Source organism: Phyllosticta capitalensis (assembly GCF_038381095.1).
Source record: "Phyllosticta capitalensis strain CBS 128856 chromosome Unknown BKA78scaffold_1, whole genome shotgun sequence".
Classification (NCBI taxonomy): domain Eukaryota; kingdom Fungi; phylum Ascomycota; class Dothideomycetes; order Botryosphaeriales; family Phyllostictaceae; genus Phyllosticta; species Phyllosticta capitalensis.
In genome coordinates this window covers 3,788,604-3,804,456 of record NW_027117439.1, presented here as the reverse complement: position 1 = coordinate 3,804,456, position 15,853 = coordinate 3,788,604, and the positions used below count along the sequence as shown (strand labels likewise).

The 15,853-nt window shown below is 56.8% G+C and overlaps 7 protein-coding genes across 7 annotated transcripts; 4 read left to right on the top strand and 3 right to left on the bottom strand.

Annotated features, from left to right (window-relative positions):
- Positions 1–30: 30 nt before the first annotated feature.
- BKA78DRAFT_261683 (NUC173 domain-containing protein) lies at positions 31–4,098 on the top strand. The gene is made up of 2 exons (XM_066885428.1): positions 31–148; positions 202–4,098. Exons 1-2 carry the CDS (start codon positions 68–70, stop codon positions 3,919–3,921), a joined length of 3,801 nt encoding a protein of 1,266 aa, XP_066750053.1. The 5' UTR covers positions 31–67; the 3' UTR covers positions 3,922–4,098.
- On the bottom strand, positions 4,099–5,287 carry BKA78DRAFT_304117 (cytochrome c oxidase, subunit VIb). The gene is given in 5 exon segments (XM_066887601.1): positions 4,099–4,328; positions 4,382–4,445; positions 4,541–4,653; positions 4,952–4,954; positions 4,970–5,287. The coding sequence occupies 5 exon segments, from the start codon at positions 5,013–5,015 to the stop codon at positions 4,294–4,296; spliced, it is 261 nt and encodes an 86-aa protein (XP_066750052.1). The 5' UTR covers positions 5,016–5,287; the 3' UTR covers positions 4,099–4,293.
- Positions 5,288–6,353, top strand: BKA78DRAFT_304114 (uncharacterized protein). The gene is made up of 5 exons (XM_066887600.1): positions 5,288–5,482; positions 5,538–5,553; positions 5,639–5,701; positions 5,765–5,777; positions 5,841–6,353. Exons 1-5 carry the CDS (start codon positions 5,342–5,344, stop codon positions 5,929–5,931), a joined length of 324 nt encoding a protein of 107 aa, XP_066750051.1. The 5' UTR covers positions 5,288–5,341; the 3' UTR covers positions 5,932–6,353.
- On the bottom strand, positions 6,167–6,675 carry BKA78DRAFT_291927 (peptidyl prolyl cis-trans isomerase cyclophilin; the record flags this gene model as incomplete). The annotated part of the gene is made up of 2 exons (XM_066885975.1): positions 6,167–6,304; positions 6,355–6,675. 2 exons carry the CDS (start codon positions 6,673–6,675, stop codon positions 6,167–6,169), a joined length of 459 nt encoding a protein of 152 aa, XP_066750050.1.
- A 538-nt stretch (positions 6,676–7,213) lies between these two features.
- Positions 7,214–11,187, top strand: BKA78DRAFT_349280 (uncharacterized protein; the record flags this gene model as incomplete). Its single annotated transcript, XM_066890773.1, has 5 exons — positions 7,214–7,422; positions 7,489–7,608; positions 7,659–10,738; positions 10,786–11,084; positions 11,140–11,187. The coding sequence occupies 5 exons, from the start codon at positions 7,214–7,216 to the stop codon at positions 11,185–11,187; spliced, it is 3,756 nt and encodes a 1,251-aa protein (XP_066750049.1).
- Positions 11,188–11,619: 432 nt separating this feature from the next.
- On the bottom strand, positions 11,620–11,886 carry BKA78DRAFT_245591 (mitochondrial 54S ribosomal protein uL30m; the record flags this gene model as incomplete). The annotated part of the gene is made up of 1 exon (XM_066884137.1): positions 11,620–11,886. One exon carries the CDS (start codon positions 11,884–11,886, stop codon positions 11,620–11,622), a length of 267 nt encoding a protein of 88 aa, XP_066750048.1.
- Positions 11,887–12,217: 331 nt separating this feature from the next.
- BKA78DRAFT_304100 (exocyst complex component Sec6-domain-containing protein) lies at positions 12,218–15,083 on the top strand. The gene has a single exon (XM_066887599.1). The coding sequence runs from the start codon at positions 12,384–12,386 to the stop codon at positions 14,673–14,675; it is 2,292 nt and encodes a 763-aa protein (XP_066750047.1). The 5' UTR covers positions 12,218–12,383; the 3' UTR covers positions 14,676–15,083.
- Positions 15,084–15,853: the final 770 nt, after the last annotated feature.

Here is a 15,853-nt window from a genome sequence, read left to right as displayed (position 1 = left end):
ATATCCGAAACTTTTTGCACCAAACGAGACCAAGCAACCTCCAACGCGACTTGACTTTCCCGCTGACATGGACTCGGCGGCCAAAATGTCTCTCGCGGAGCGGTTGGACAAGATCCGGTCCTCGCCGAAGCTGCAAAGCCAGCAGCAGGTGCGTTTGTGCGCTTGCGCTCCTCAAGATGTTGTACTTACCCACACCGACAGAGCGCCGTCGTCCTCTCCGCAGTCGAAGATACACTGCGCAGCCAAAAGTCTGAATTTACCCCCACCGCATACTTTGCCGCCCTCCTCGCCCTCCTCGCACAGTACATCAATCCGAGCAAGGGAATTGTAAATAAAGAAGTCGCCTCCGCCGTCGTTTATATTCTCGATCTCGTCACCCCACACGTCCCTCCTCCGCTGCTCCGCGCCAAATTCTCCCAGATCCTGACCAGCCTTGCGCCCGCCATCACACACCCGGAGGCCGAAGCGCCATTGCTGCGCGCCTCGATAGGATGTCTCGAATCGCTGCTCATCGCCCAGGATTCGCAGGGATGGGAGCTGCCACAGTCCGAGGTCAGCCCACGCAGAGCCGTGGCCGGTCTTCTCACAATCGCGGTGGACCACAGACCCAAGGTTAGGAAGCGGGCGCAAGAAGCGCTCGCAAAGGTGCTGCAAAATCCTCCTCCGAGCCCGTCTTTGGACCACCCGGCCGCCGACATGTGCGCGGAGACCGCAATGCGCTCGCTCAAGGAAATCATTGAAGCTTCAGCAAAGCAGCGGAAGCTCGCTCGTTCCCAGCGCGACGGACAATCGCACGATCCCGGTCTCATCCACGCGCTCCAACTCATCAAGACGATTGCGACTGCTTCGGGTGGATGGCCAAGCAAGAAGATTGACGCTCTGTGCGAGCTGCTTCTCAACATTTCCAAGTCGAGCAACGAGTTTTTGACCATGGCCGTTTTCGAAGTCTTTGAAATGATTTTTGAAGGAATGGCTGACGAGGTGTCTTCCGCCAAGTTGCCTCGCCTTCTCGAAGTCATTGGCGAGCTCCAGCCCTCGCAAAACGACACTCAACTCCTTCCGCCGTGGATTGCCGTCTTGTCGAGAGGATACGACGTCGCTGCCCAGGTGGAACCGGAAGAAACTTTCCAAAAGCTCCCAGAGCTGTTTGCCATGATGGGCAACTTCCTCGCCTCGCCCTCCCACAACATTCGCATTTCGGCTTCAGAGGGAATGATTTCCCTCATGGCCAACTGCATTCCCGATAGCGTCCTCCTTGAGCCGTCCATTTACGACGAAAAGACCCTTGAGAAGCTTGGTAAACACGCGGCAGACCTGCTGAGCGTCAAGTACCAAGCTGCTTGGATGGAAGTCTTCAACGTCATTGGCTCCATGCTTGAAGCCTTCAGGTGGCGCGCAGCACCGGTCCTTATCTCTGTGGTTAAGGTCGTTGGAGATCTCAGGAGCAACGACGCGTTCGCTGGAAAGAAGGAGGCGGATGCAGTGCTTGCGAAAGCCATCAGGGCCATGGGCCCGGACAATGTACTCGAGATCCTTCCCCTGAACCTGACCAAGCCGATCCCTGGTCAGCCAGGACGTGCTTGGCTTCTCCCCATTATGAGAGATGCGATTAGCAACACAAGGCTTGCGCATTTCAGGTCAGACCTGGTTCCTCTCAGTGAGGCAATGTTCCAAAGAGTACTCAACCACGGAGATGCGGAGAAGACCATGGAGATTAAGATTTACGAGACTATCGTGCACCAGATTTGGGCTACCCTCCCCGGTTACTGCGACCTGCCGTTGGACCTTACTGAGGCGTTTGACCAGAGCTTTGCCGAGCTTGTCTCCAACCTGCTGTACCAGAAGACGGAGCTTCGCACAGACCTTTGCCGTTCCCTGCAAAATCTTGTCGAGACCAACCAGGCCATCCTCGAGGTTGAAGGCGAAGAAGATCTTGTCGCACAGTCTAGATTTTCAAAGGCTGATGCTCAAAAGAACATTGAGTATCTGGCAGGGTTCGCGACAAACATTCTCGCCGTTCTTTTCAACGTTTACAACCAAACCCTTCCTCAATCCAGGGGTAACATCCTGAGGTGCATCAATGCTTACTTGAGCATTACACCCAAGGAGGAGCTCATGAAGACCTTTGCTCAAGTGGGCACTATGCTTGAGTCATCTCTGGCAGAAAGCGGCCCGCAAACCCAAGCCGACAAGCAAAAGGAGAAGAAGCCGGCGGACAAGATGCCTCCTGCAAGCCATACCCTCATGGACCTGGTCATTACCATTTCCATTTACCTTCCCAGGGACAGCTTTGTCACTCTCTTCAACATTGCGGCGTTGATGATCAACAAGGACGATGATCCTCAGCTGCAGAAGAAGGCTTACAAGCTCATCCCTCGTCTGGCTGAATCCGAGATTGGAAAGGCGGCTCTCCAAGAGCGCAACTCTGAGCTTCAGACGCTGATTGTTGACAGCGCAGAGAAGGCATCCGCACCCGCCAAGCGAGACCGTCTCTCCGCCATTTCACAGGTTGTGGAATACCTCCCGTCTTCCGACCTGCACTTTATCCCGTCTGTTCTCCCCGAAGTCATCATCTCGTGCAAGGAAGTCAATGAGAAGGCGCGGACAGCGGCCTTTGATCTCCTTGTCCTGATGGGCCAGAAGATGCAGCAAGGAGGCACCGTCGTCCAGTCCAAGATTCCGGCAATGGACGACTCGGCTCCGACAATCAACGCATCTTTGGAGGAGTTCTTCACAATGATGTCTGCTGGTCTTGCGGGCTCGACACCGCACATGATTAGCGCATCCATCACCGCCCTCACCCGCTCCTTGTACGAATTCCGCAGCGTTCTCCCCGAAGCCACCATCGTGGACATGGTGCAAACCATGGACCTCTTCCTCGAATCGCCCAACCGCGAGATTGTGCGCTCGGTGCTTGGATTCGTCAAGGTGTCGGTCATTTCTCTCCCGGCCTCCCTCATGCTCCCCCGTCTCCAGACCCTCATCCCCCACCTGATGGTCTGGTCGCACGAGCACAAGGCGCACTTCAAAGCCAAGGTCAAGCACATCCTCGAGCGCATGATCCGGCGCTTCGGCGTCGAAGTCGTCGAGCGCAACACGCCCGACGAGGACCGCAAGCTCATCGCCAACATCCGCAAGACGCGCGACCGGCGCAAGCGCAAGAAGGACGCTGGCGCCGACGACGACGACCAGCAACAGGCACCCGCTCCCGAAAAGCGCCGCTCCAAGTTCGAGTCCGAGTACGACGAGGCCGTCTACGGCTCCGACGACGACGACGCCTCGTCCTCCGGCTCCGACGTGTCGGACAACGAAGCCATGGGCCGCCGCGCACGCAAAGCATCAGGAAGTTCCTCGAAATCCGCAGGCGGCTCGGCCTACATCGTCGAAGACGACGACGAGCCGCTCGACCTGCTCGACCGCCGCGCGCTCGGCCAGATTTCGTCAACTAAGCCCGTCAAGCCCAAGGCCCCCGGCCAGACGCGCACAAAGGCCAAGGTCGACCTGGACGGCAAGCTGCTGCTGGGCCAAGATTCCGACTCGGACGACGACAACGGTGGTGCAGACGCCGGCGGCATGGATCTCGACGGCGGCAGCCTCGAGGCCGGCATCAACGCGTACGTCTCGGCGATCCGCGGGCGCGACGCCGCGCAGCGCGGTCGTGGCGGCAAGATCAAGTTTTCGAATAAGGGCAGGAAGGACGAGGATGAGATGGAGGTGGATGAGGACGAGGTCAAGGAGGGCTTGAAGAAGTCTCCCGGCTTCAAGGGCAAGGGCAAGCCCGACCGCCGGCCGCTGGGTGGCAGGGGTGGAATGGATCGCACGAGAGGCGGACGCGTGGGCAAGGACAGCCGTGGTGGTGGCGGAGGTCGTGGTGGACGGGGTGGACGAGGCGGACGCGGTGGACGAGGCGGTCGGAGGTAAAAGGCGAATCGACTAAGGTGGAATGTTTTCTAGTTTGATCTTGCATGAGAGGGAGTTTCCTTTGTCGGTGTTTTCCAAAAGGATAGGTAGGTGATCAGTTATGCCGTCTTTCGATAGTCGTCAATTTTCAGGCAACTCATAGTCATCACATCCCCGTTGATTGGTCCTCGATTGTACAGCGCAAATCAATTTCCACATTTTCTTTAGGAGCCAAAGTCGAGTAATTCTATGGGCTGAGCGGATGGTGCATTGCAAGCTGCATATGATACAGAGCCTCGCCTCGTTCAAGGGGATTTCTCATGCTGCTACTACCGTCCCCTCCACCGCGCTTTGTCTACCATGGACCAATTTTACCCGAGACCGACGCTGCGCTTACTCGTCCAAACGAGCGGGGAAGTTTCCGGCTTCTGCGGAGCTGTCAGTGTTGCTTCGAGGGAATTCTGAGTTTGGGGCAGCTTACCGCGCTGGTCATCCCACCTCTGGGTCCAGGCGCTGGGGCACAGGGACTTGTAGGCAAGGTAGAACTGCGAAGACGTCAGCCATCCATCCCGGACTCTTCTCCTTCTCTGACTCCAGATTCGTTCGAGCCAGGAGGCGCGGCGGGGCGGTGCAAACGTACCTGGCGGCAGGGAGCAAACTCCTCTCCCTTGGCGAGGATGCACTTGTGGTAGTCGACGTAGTTTTGCCAGCAGTGCTTGGTCTGGTTCTGGTTGGGGAAGCGGGCGTCAAAGCCTAGCGATGCGCAGAGGCGCGGTGTCAGCTTGTTGTGACCTCCCAATGGCTAATGCCAATGGCTGCCCCTCGCCATCATCGCAAAACTGGCCCCGGCAAAATCGGCATTATCGCGAACGCGGGGATGCGGAAGGGCATCGAGGACGTTTGCAGACGGGCCTGGCGGCCGCGACGTGCGGTTGGCGCAGGGTTGTTGCTCAAACGGCGCGGGGAAGCGTGCGAGGAGAGTGAGTTGTAGACGTACCAGCTGTAAAGGAATGGTCAGCTTGGTCCAGAGGAGCTCAACGCAGCGGCAGAGCAGGGCGGGTGGGCTTACCAGTGACAAACTTGAAGGGCTTGGTCTCGCGCTCGTCGTCGGCCATGGTGACGGATGTGCAATTGAGGGATGCGGGTGAGGGTGGGGAGTGGAGAGTGAAGCGTTGACGTCGGTTGCAGTCGATATGGGCGACGGGAGGTGGTTCGACAGGCGCTGCTGCGAAAGAGAAGCGGCGGCTTCTTCCGGGCGGAAATGCTTGGCTCCGCCGTCGGCCGTCCGCCTTCCGTCTGTCAGTTCGGCCCGCCCGCTCTGGCTCCGGCTCGGCGCTGGGCGGGATGTGCGTTTGGTTAGTTTGAAGCTTCCCTTTCTCCAACGTCGCCGTCGAGCAACGCCTTTGCCTCCCCCTCTCCACTCTACAACACCACTCGCAACATGCTCGCGCCTTCTCGCATGATCGGCCTCCAGGCCGTCAGGGCTGTCAAGCCTGTCCGTTTTGCCGCGCCTGTCCGCCAGCAGATGCAGGCTCGCTTCCTCAACCTGAGGGCTTCTGCCCCTCTGAGGACTCCCGTTCCTGTGAGTCTCACGCCTCGATGACAGAGTCTACGAGTAGTTGCTAACTTGCGCATAGAAGGAGGAACAGGCCGGTATGAGCCGCCCCAGCGATTGATCCCTTAGCCGACTTCAATTGCACCGCCATCTTTGGTCCTGGAACATGCTGATTTCGCATAGCGCACACCATCTCCCAGCGTCTGCGCACCCTCAAGAAGATTCCCCCGGAGTTGATTCCCCTCGGTGAGCCTCGGACAAAATCGCATGCGTCCTTGATCAACTTGCTAATTCGTTTCTGCTCTCCAGGTATCGTCCTTGCGTAAGATCTATCCATCCAACCAAAGTCGCTCCATTACATCATCATTCTAACGTTTGCCACCAGTGTCGCCGTCGGTGCTGCCATCTTCTCCGTCGTCAGGTCCCTCTTCAGGGACCCCACCCTCCGCCTCAAGAGGTCGGGTTCCCGCGAGTAAATTGCTTGACGGTTTGGGGTATTCTTTGAAATGGGGCGGAATTGAGCAGATGGGTGGGTGAAGCCCAAGGGTTTCTTTGTACAGAATGGATTGAGCAGCCTTCTCCCTTTGCCAAATTGCATGGGTTTCTGCGGCATCTTGAGGTTTCTTGACAGCCTGCGGATTTCCCGAGCTGTTGTTACTGTGCTTTTCCTGTGCTTTTCCCTCGACTGGATAGAAAGGCTTGCTGCCTGCTTCATGCTTGCTTCGGGCCTGCCACATCGAGCTCTTCCAGTCCTTGCATGGGATCCATCGGGCCATCTGCCTCGGCCTTTGCTTGCTCTACTGCCGCGCGATCCTCGTCGTTGACTGCATGCTTTGCGAGCCAGCCCTCCTGATAGACTTGTTAGAATACCAGATTGAAAACGAAATGATTTGACAAACCTGTTCCCAAACCGCAGTCTTGCTGCCCAGACCCTCATTCTGGTCTTTTTGAGGCCGTGCTGCGGCGCATTTGATGACGCGCCCAAACAGCTCCGACTGGTCCATGTTGTCAATGGCTTCCCGGGCATCCGCTGCGTACTCAAACTCGACATAGCCAAAGCCGCGGTGTGGGTCTGTCGACGAGGGCAGATCGGGCTTTGGCAGCGAGATGTCAACAATCTCGCCAAAGGGCAAGAAAGCGTTGTGCAGCACTTCGCTCGTGACGGCAGTGTCGAGGCCGCCGACGTAGACGGTTGCTTTGAGGCGCGCAGTCTCCGCCATGATCGCGCGATCCAGTCTTTAAGAACTCCGCGGTGGAGAGGTGGTTGTCTGGTCGAGGACGCCGAAAGTTCAATGTTCGATATCACGTGCGGATGATTTTGCGGCGGTCCGGTGAATTGATGGAGCTGCAGTCGGCGCAAGCTGTCGCGAGATGTGCCAAACTGTGGGAAAGCTTCAAGCTTTACAGAGGAGCGAGCTGGCCAGACACATGCAGTTGGAGGCCATCGCAATGCAGAACGGTGGTTTCGCTGGTGCGGACGGCATTGCTGTTGCCCGCCAGCCGTTGGATGCCCCCTGCTCGAACGAGCCATCCGGTCTTGGCGGGCCCGCGAGGCCACCTTGAGGTATGCAGGTAAACTGACCCTAGACACTTCCTTACACGTATTCGACCTTTTGCACTCGCACGTCCACCGTCTTTCCGGCTTTTGTCGAGGAGCTACGCCAGCTCTGACCTCCTCTTGTGATACCCGCGTCGACTGTTTCCTCCACGTTTTCTCCACCGCCGTTCGGAGCACCCGCGTCGCAGCTACCTACAGCCATGGTCCGCCTGCGGGAAATCCCCAGGACGGCGACTTTCGCCTGGTCTCCAGGCTCCGCGCCGCCATTGATTGCCACTGGAACCAAAGCTGGCGCGGTCGATGCTGATTTCTCAAACGAGACCCAGCTCGAGATCTGGGACCTCGCGCTAGGTTCGCCAGGCCAGTCGGTGGAGCTTCAACCGGCTGGGAGCATAAGCGCAGATTCCAGGTGCGTATAGATTTGGACTCTCCCCCAATTTCCATGGACGACATGATACTGACCGTTTGCTAAAAGATTCCACGACATTGCCTGGGGCATCCCCAACGACGACCGCCCGAGGGGTGTTATAGCTGGAGCTCTGGAAAGCGGAAGCCTGGACCTTTGGGACGCGGACAAGCTCTTGAAGGGTCAGAAGTAGGTTAAAGTAGTTGAATCATGTACGCGATGATCTAACAAATGTCCAGCGACGCCTTTCTTTCCCGGACCGAGAAGCACAGCGCAGCCATCAAGGCGCTTCAATTCAACCCTTTCAAACCCGAACTCCTTGCCACGGCTGGCGCAAAAGGCGAGCTATACATTACCGACCTGAACAACCCGAACCCCTTCCGCTTGGGCAACTCCGTCGCCCGCGCCGATGACTTCGAGGCGCTGGACTGGAACAAGAAGGTCCCCTACATTTTGGCTACTGGTAGCAGCGGGGGTTTCGTGACAGTTTGGGATTTGAAGACCAAGAAGGAGAATCTCATTCTCAACAACTTTCAGAGAAAAGCTGTCAGCGCAGTGGCATGGGATCCCGACGTACCCACAAAGTTGATGACTGCGGTCCCCAATGACCAGGAACCCCTCATTTTGATGTGGGACCTGCGCAACTCCAACGCTCCTGAGCGCATTCTCAAGGGACACGACCAGGGAGTGCTTTCGTTGTCTTGGTGCACCTCTGACAGCGACATACTTTTGTCGTGCGGCAAGGACAACAGGACGATCTGCTGGAACCCGCACACGGGCCAGTCTCTTGGAGAGTTCCCCGTGGTTACCAATTGGACCTTCCAGACCGAATTCAACCCCCACAACCCGAACTTGCTCGCGACGGCTTCCTTCGACGGCAAGATTGCCGTCCAGACGCTCCAGAACACAAAGCAAGAGGCGGAACCTACAGAGGCAGCGGCTGCTCTGGATGGGGAGGACTTTTTTGCCAGGGCCCAGACGCAGCCGCAAGCTGCCACCTTCTCTCTTCCACAAGCCCCCAAGTGGCTGCGCAGGCCGGTCGGTGCTTCTTTTGGATTTGGAGGCAAACTGGTCAAGCTGGGCACAGATGCCACCACCAAGAAGTCCAAGATCAGCATTTCGACTTTTGCGGTGGACTCTGCCATTGGACAGGCCACGGAGAAATTCGAGCAGGCGTTGAAGAGCGGAGACTTGGCCAGCATTTGTGAGGCCAAGATTTCCGAGGCGAAGACCGAGGAGGAGAAGGCGGATTGGACAGTCATCGAAACGTTGATTTCTGGATCTCGCACGAAGCTTGTGGATTACTTGGGTTTCAGCGCGCCTTCTGATGCTGAAAAGGCCGAGGAAACTCAAGATGGAGCCAAAACCAATGGGACGTCAGAAAAGGACCCTGGAGCCTTTTTCGACGAGTCGGGAGACAGCGACAATTTCTTGGCTGATCTGGCAGCAACCAAGGGCGCAAAGACGAACAACCCTTTCAAAATCTTCACCGGCAACGAGACGGAAGCTGACAAGGATATCACCAAGGCCTTGATGCTTGGCCAGTTCGAGAAGGCTTTGGACATTTGCCTGAAGGAAGATCGCTTGTCCGACGCTTTCATGATTGCCATCTGCGGTGGTCAAAAATGCATCGACAAGGCTCAATCGGCTTATTTCAAGAAGAAGGCAGATGGACCCAACTACTTGCGCTTGCTTGCATCCGTTGTTGGCAAGAACTTGTGGGATGTGGTCTACAACGCTGATCTCAGCAACTGGAAAGAAGTCATGGCTACCCTCTGCACCTACGCTGACCAGTCCGACTTCCCTGATCTCTGTGAGGCTCTTGGTGACCGCCTTGAGGAAGCTATTCAAGAAACTGGAAGCTCGGAATCTTTGAGGAAGGATGCCTCTTTCTGCTACTTGGCCGGTTCGAAGCTTGAAAAGGTTGTCGGCAACTGGGCCCAGGAGCTGCAAGAGAGTGAGGCTGCTGGCATTGAACACAACGAAGGCGACACCAGCTTCTCCATTCACGCCAGATCTCTCCAGAACTTCATCGAGAAGGTGACCATCTTCCGCGAGGTCACCAAATTCCAGGACTCGGACCGCCAAAAGACTTCGGACTGGAAGCTCGCCCCGCTGTACGCCAAGTACGCAGAGTACGCGGACCTGCTTGCGTCTCACGGTCAACTCCAGGAGGCAGAGAAGTACCTCGACCTCTTGCCAGACAAGTACAACGAAGCCGAGGTCGCGCGCAACAGAGTCAGAATGGCCACGAGAAAGGCTCCCGCTCAGCCTACTCACCACAGGACTGCTACAGCCACCAGCGCCGGCGCACAGAGGGGCCAACGTGTGGTTCCTACGTACATGCCTGTTGGTGGAAGTCCAGCAATTCCCACTCCTGCTCCGGCCGCAAACCCTTATGCCCCCGTCGGCCAACCAGCACAGCCTGCCCAGTCTTTCGCCCCCAGTGCTGGTAGGGGATATGTTCCTGCTGGATATCAGCCTCCGCAGGCCAGTATCCCTAAGCCTAACCCGTATACTGGCGGATTTCAGCCGCTGCAGCAGCAGCAGCAAGCTCCTCTCCCACCCCCTCCTCGAGCATCTGCCTCGTCTCCGGCCATGCCCCCGCCATCTCAGGCCGCCAACATTTCGGCATGGAATGATCTTCCTGAAGGCTTCGGTGCTGCGAAGCAACCCTCTCGCCGTGGTACTCCAGGCGGCAACGGCGGTGCCATCACATCTCCATTCCCAGGCCAAGCGCCGAATGTCATTTCACCTCCTCCTGCTGCTGGATCTCCTTACATGCCCCAGCAGCAGCAGCGGCCAACCCCTCCGCCGCCGCCCAAGGGTCCTCCTCAGGGACCTCCTCGCGTCACTTCTCCTCCTCAAGCTGGCTCGCCCATCACCCAATTGGACCCTACCAGAAGGCCTCCCTCTGCGGCCGCTGCTGCGTATGCACCACCGCCGCAGCCTCAGCAGTACCCTTCGCAAGCGACCATCCCACGTGGTCCTTCGCCTTATAACCCTCCGCCGACCTCGGCACCACCAAACAACCGTTATGCCCCATCCCCTAATGCACAGCCCGCACCTCAAATGGCCCCGCCGCCCCGCCAGGTTGCGCCAAACCCGTACGCACCACCACAGCAGTCGTATGCTCCGGCGGCACCTCCATCAGCTAGCCCCATGCCGCCGCCACCACAGGGCCCGCCGCGTGGTCCGCCGACTGGTCCTCCGGCTGGTCCCCCGAGGGCAGGACCTCCTGCCGGAATGCCAGAGAGGACCTCAAGCGTTTCGAGCGCTTCGGCTGCCCCACCGCCGCCCCCTCCAAAGGCCAAACACCGTAAGTCGACCTCAATTTCTGTTCGAAAACGTAGCTAACTTTGAAAGCCCCTGGCGACCGTTCCCACATTGACGACTCGGCCAAGCCAGTCTTTGAGATTTTGGCCGCTGACATGGAACGTGTCAAGTCGCGTGCTCCGCAAAACTTCATGCCTCAGGTCCTCGACACGGAGAAGCGCCTCAACATCTTGTTTGACCACCTCAACAACGAGGACCTGCTGAAGCCCGACACTGTTCAGGAAATGGTGGAGCTGAGCAACCACATTCAAGCTAGGAGGTACGACGAGGCGCAGGCACTGTTTACGGAGCTCATGAAGAACAAGAACGATGAGGGCAGTAACTGGATGGTAAGCCAATTCTTGGCCCCTGGTTTTTATGGTATTTGTACTGACAAAGGCACAGGTTGGTGTCAAGCGCCTAATCCAAATGAGCAGAGTGACCCCGGCTTGAAGAAGTGGCGGGGAGTTGGATGTCAATAGGCATGACACGGACACGATGGCCTAAGGTAGAGGATGATTTGATGGACCTTTGGTTTTTTCCTTGTAGCATTAAAAGTCTCAGTATGCATGGTCGAACTGTTTCTTCTTCATCCTTGCTCTCTTTTACAAGAAGGCACAGAAGCGGCATAGCCCTCCGAGATGGCGCTCTCTTTTTGGTTTGTGTAATAGACCTTGAGCCATTCGCTCAGTCGAATTCGCAGTTCTGATTGTCTTCTGTCTTTCCTCAAACCGTGAACGCCTGAAGCCAGCCTGCGCCGCATTTTGTAGTGTCTCTGGCTCAGCATCGTCATGCGTGACCCAATACCAGTCCATAGCATTTTCAGCATTGGACCACTGCCCATCGATATCAAAACCTGAAGCTCGCCTCGCCAACGTTGACCGATCACGACGCCTGCGACCCTTTCTTCTCGATGAAATATCCGGGGTCCGATTTTCTCAATTCCTTTTGCTCGGCCTTGGACAGCGGCTTGTCGACCTCGTGCACGTCGACGAGCTCCTTGACGCGCATGATCATACCGGCCACTGACTGCGTGACAGGGTGGTAGACGGTCGACATGCGCTTTCGCAGGCCGAGCGCAGCGAGCGTGCCCTGCGTCTTGTGCGGAAGTGCGATGGCGGAGCGGAGAAGCGTTATCCGGAAGTAGGCCATGCTGGCGGCGGTGATGGTGGTGGTGCGGGAGTGCGGTAGCGTGTAGAGAGCGGATGGATGGCCTGGTTTGGGCGAGGTTCAGCTGGATGTGACGTTTCGTCGAGTCTGTAATGGCTTACCGGCGCAATTGGCACCTGGGTTTTGGCAGAGGTGGAGCTGGCTGCTGTGTTTTTGGAATAATTGTTGCGCGGGAATGTCTGGAGAAAGCCGCAAGTGCCAAGATGTCGCGGCGATCATAGAATGGCAGGGAGAGGCCCAATAATGCGTGGCCGCATTTACTGTGCCAATGCAACCAGCGAGCGGCAACACAGGCAACAACACTCCTGGGGTCAACAGGACACCGAGACGTCCGCTCCCGCATACGGAGCTGTACCAAGACAACAACTACTTCACCACTAATACCCCGCCCGCCGCCTCGGACCTCTGGACCCTTTCTCTACCATCGCCCTGAAAGGCCAAATGCTCCATCGTCACATCCAACGCCCCCGGAGACCAGCATGAACGATGCGGATTCCCCCAGCCTCCAGAAGCTGGCCGAGCTGCTACGGCACCCCGAAGACCTGGACAAGATAGCCTCGCTCAAGGCCGAATTCTCGCGCAAAAAGGCGGCCGTGGATGCGCAGCTCCGCCATGGGCTGAAGGAGCAGCTGGAGATTACGCAGTCGGGCATGAACAGCATCAGCGAGGGCCAGCGCACCGTCAACCTGATCAAGGACGAGATGATGACGATAGACAAGCTGTGCGCCGAGGCGCAGCAGATGATCCGCGACTTTCCGCACATCAACCTGGTCGCGCAGACGCACCGAAACTTCGAGGCCGTCCAGAAGATGAAGCAGGACATTGACCTGTTTGAGCGCGAAATGGCCCAGACGGAGCGCCTGCTCGAGGATGACGAGGACGACCTCGAGAACCAGCCGAATCTGCTGCAGATCCACTTTGGCTTGAACCGTCTGAGGAACATTAGGGATGCCGCCATGGACCAGATCAAGAGCAGTGCCGATGAGAGCTTGAGCCTGGAGCTCGTCAACAACTTGCGATTGGATAGTGGAGGCACGCTGCAGGACCACTTTGACCGCTTGGACAAGGTCGTCGAGATGTTTGACGAGCATGTTGGGCTGGCTTGCATGAACCTCATTCCATTGGTGCAGACTGGCAACAACGGCATGGTGGTCAGGCTGGCATTGGTCATTGAGGAGGAGGAGAAGATTGATAAGAAGGTCCAGGCGCTGCAGGATGCCCAGAGAGACTACAAGGACCTGGCGGCGAGATTCAAGTCAATTGCTACTGGTCCCAAGGAACTCCGCGGATACAAGGAGAAGTTTCTCAAGGCGATTGAGCTGTCGTGTGGAGCCAAGATTGACGACACCAAGGCGGCGTTCCTCGAGGATCCGGACAAGTTGGAGAAGAGCCTTCGTTGGTTCTTCAATGATCTCAACACTGTGAAACTCGGCATGGTGAACTTGATGCCTCGCAAGTGGAAGGTCTTCAAGACCTACTACACCATTTACCACAAGATGATGCACGACTGGCTTGTGTCACACATTGACGATCCAGACCTCAAGCCCGTCCACATGCTTGCAATTATCCACTGGGAGGAAAAGTACTACAGGAAGATGGGCAAGCTGGGTGTTCCAGAAGACGACCTCACCCCGCATATGATTGACAACCGGGCATCCGAGCTTGTCCGCGAGTACAGGCAGCTCATCATCAAGGCCGTCGAAGAATGGATGTCTCGCATGTCCGCGACGGACAAGCAGACCTTTCTCTCACGGTCCGAAAACAGTCTGGACACCGACGTCAATGGATACTTTCGCACCAAAACCCTCGGAGACATGTGGTCCATGTTGCGCGAGCAACTTGCTGTGGCTGGCAGCAGCGACCGCACCGACGTGGCCGAGGGTGTCATTGACGCCATGTTCAAAGCCCTCATGTCGCGCCAGCGTCTGTGGGAGGAGCTTGTCGACATTGAGCTCGACAAGTACACGCAGGGCACCGGGGATCCAGACGGGCTACAGCCGCTGCAAGACTGGCTTCTCGCCATCGCTAACGACCAAATCGCATGCATTGACGACGGTGACGACGAAGCGCAAACCGGCGGGTCATATCTGTCGCGCTTCAGCCGGGAGCTCGTGCCGCTCACATCGCCGCAATACTCGGCGACAGCGCAGGCGCAAATCGACGTGTTGCGCGACGGCTACGTCGACCTCTCGACGCACTGCCTGACCGTCTTCGTGCGGCTCATCTTCGACGTCGACTTCCGGCCTATCCTGGCCGAGTTTTTCACGCCCAGCTGGTACGCGCAAAAGCGCGTTGGACAGATTGTGTCGACATTCCAAGACTACCTCAACGACTACGAAACCGTGCTGCACCCATCGCTCCGCGACGTGCTGATCGAAGAGCTCGCCGACGAGCTCCTGGTGCGCTACCTCTCGTCGGTGCACAACAAGGGAGCCAAGTTCCGGCGGACGGAGCCGTTTGTCGAAAAGATCCGCGACGACGTGCTGGCCGTGTTCGACTTCTTCGGCCAGTTCAGCGCCGGCCCGGACATCAAGCAGAAGTGGCGCGTCGTCGAGCGCTTCGTGCAGCTGCTCGAGGCCGACAAGCACGTCGTCGCCTCCGTCTTTGAGGGCTTCAAGATGGAGTACTGGGACCTGAATGTCGGCTGGGTCGAGAGCGTCCTCCGCGCCAGGGATGATTCCGATCGCAGCCTCATCAAGGAGATGAAGGCCAAGGCGGCGACCGTCCAGGTCGAGCGCGGCGTCGAGACTATCATGAGCAAGGTCAAGTAGTCGGTTGGCGTGCTGCGGGATGTGGTTGCAACTCATCGCCGTCGTCGTTCAGGTGTAGAGCAGAGCGCAGCAGAGCGAGCGTGGAACCATCTTGATCTTTGGTCGGCCGTCTCTCATCTGGTGGTTTGGTTCATTTTGTCGGGGGGCTTCTCTTCACCTTTTCCTCTTCTTCTCCATATACAAGGACATCATCAGGTAGGCAGGTAGGCGTGAAGGCGCTCATTGGCATGGCGGACGGGCGTTCAATGGCGCTGTGGACGAGCAAATAATCAATAGTAGCGGGCGCGACTGGCAGAAGACATGCGCTGCTTTCTCCCATTTGTTCGCGATGTTGTTTGTAGCAGACGGAATATCTTGATACCTAGATTTTGAAGCAGTAATAAATGCTTGCGCATCAACTCCGCCGATTTCCTTTGGGTGTGCGTGTCTGCTTACCACCAGACATCTCCGCGGCCGTGAATTGCGCTTTATGACCCAATGAACCAGCTTAAAAGTAAAACTTCCACCAGGGATAACAGTGGGTCTCAAATGTATAAGGCGGTGCCAGTATGCCTGAACGCTTCCTCTAACCAACTTTTTACCAGTCTAAGCGTTCAAGTATTCAGGTAGTCAGGTGCTCGAATGCTCCCGGTATAAACACACCTTGCCTTGGTCATTCGCACACTAGCTTGTGTCAATTGTCAAGCGATCTTTGTATCAGCTTGTATCAGCACTTAGAGTTGGAGTTCGCATTTCCTTCGTCAATCACTCACTCTACTCGTGATATTTTTGCCACTTCTCATCTTCATGCGCACGGCTGTTGGCCGTCTTAAATGAGACATTGAATGGAAGTAGGAATGGAAAGGAGTTTTTATTGTGTTGTGAACTTTTGTATGGTGGGTCTGAGTCGACCTGCTGCTGCCTGTGCTTCCAGTTCCACCTCGCTCAACTTCTTTTTAAATGCCCTGACTCCTTATGCTAGGAGATCAAGATGCTGTGTGTGCCCCCTTGGAAATCAGAATGATCAAAATCAAATCGCCAATCCATCCGTCCAGACTTTTGAGGCTTTGAGCGGTCGTCCCCTGGTAGTGTAAAAGGGGGAAATAGGAGAAAACTTGAGGACCATCAAAACCGAACTTTTGAGCGCACCATCGTCCTGTAAGTAAAAGGGGGAATGGAAAAAGAAATGAAAAAGGGGA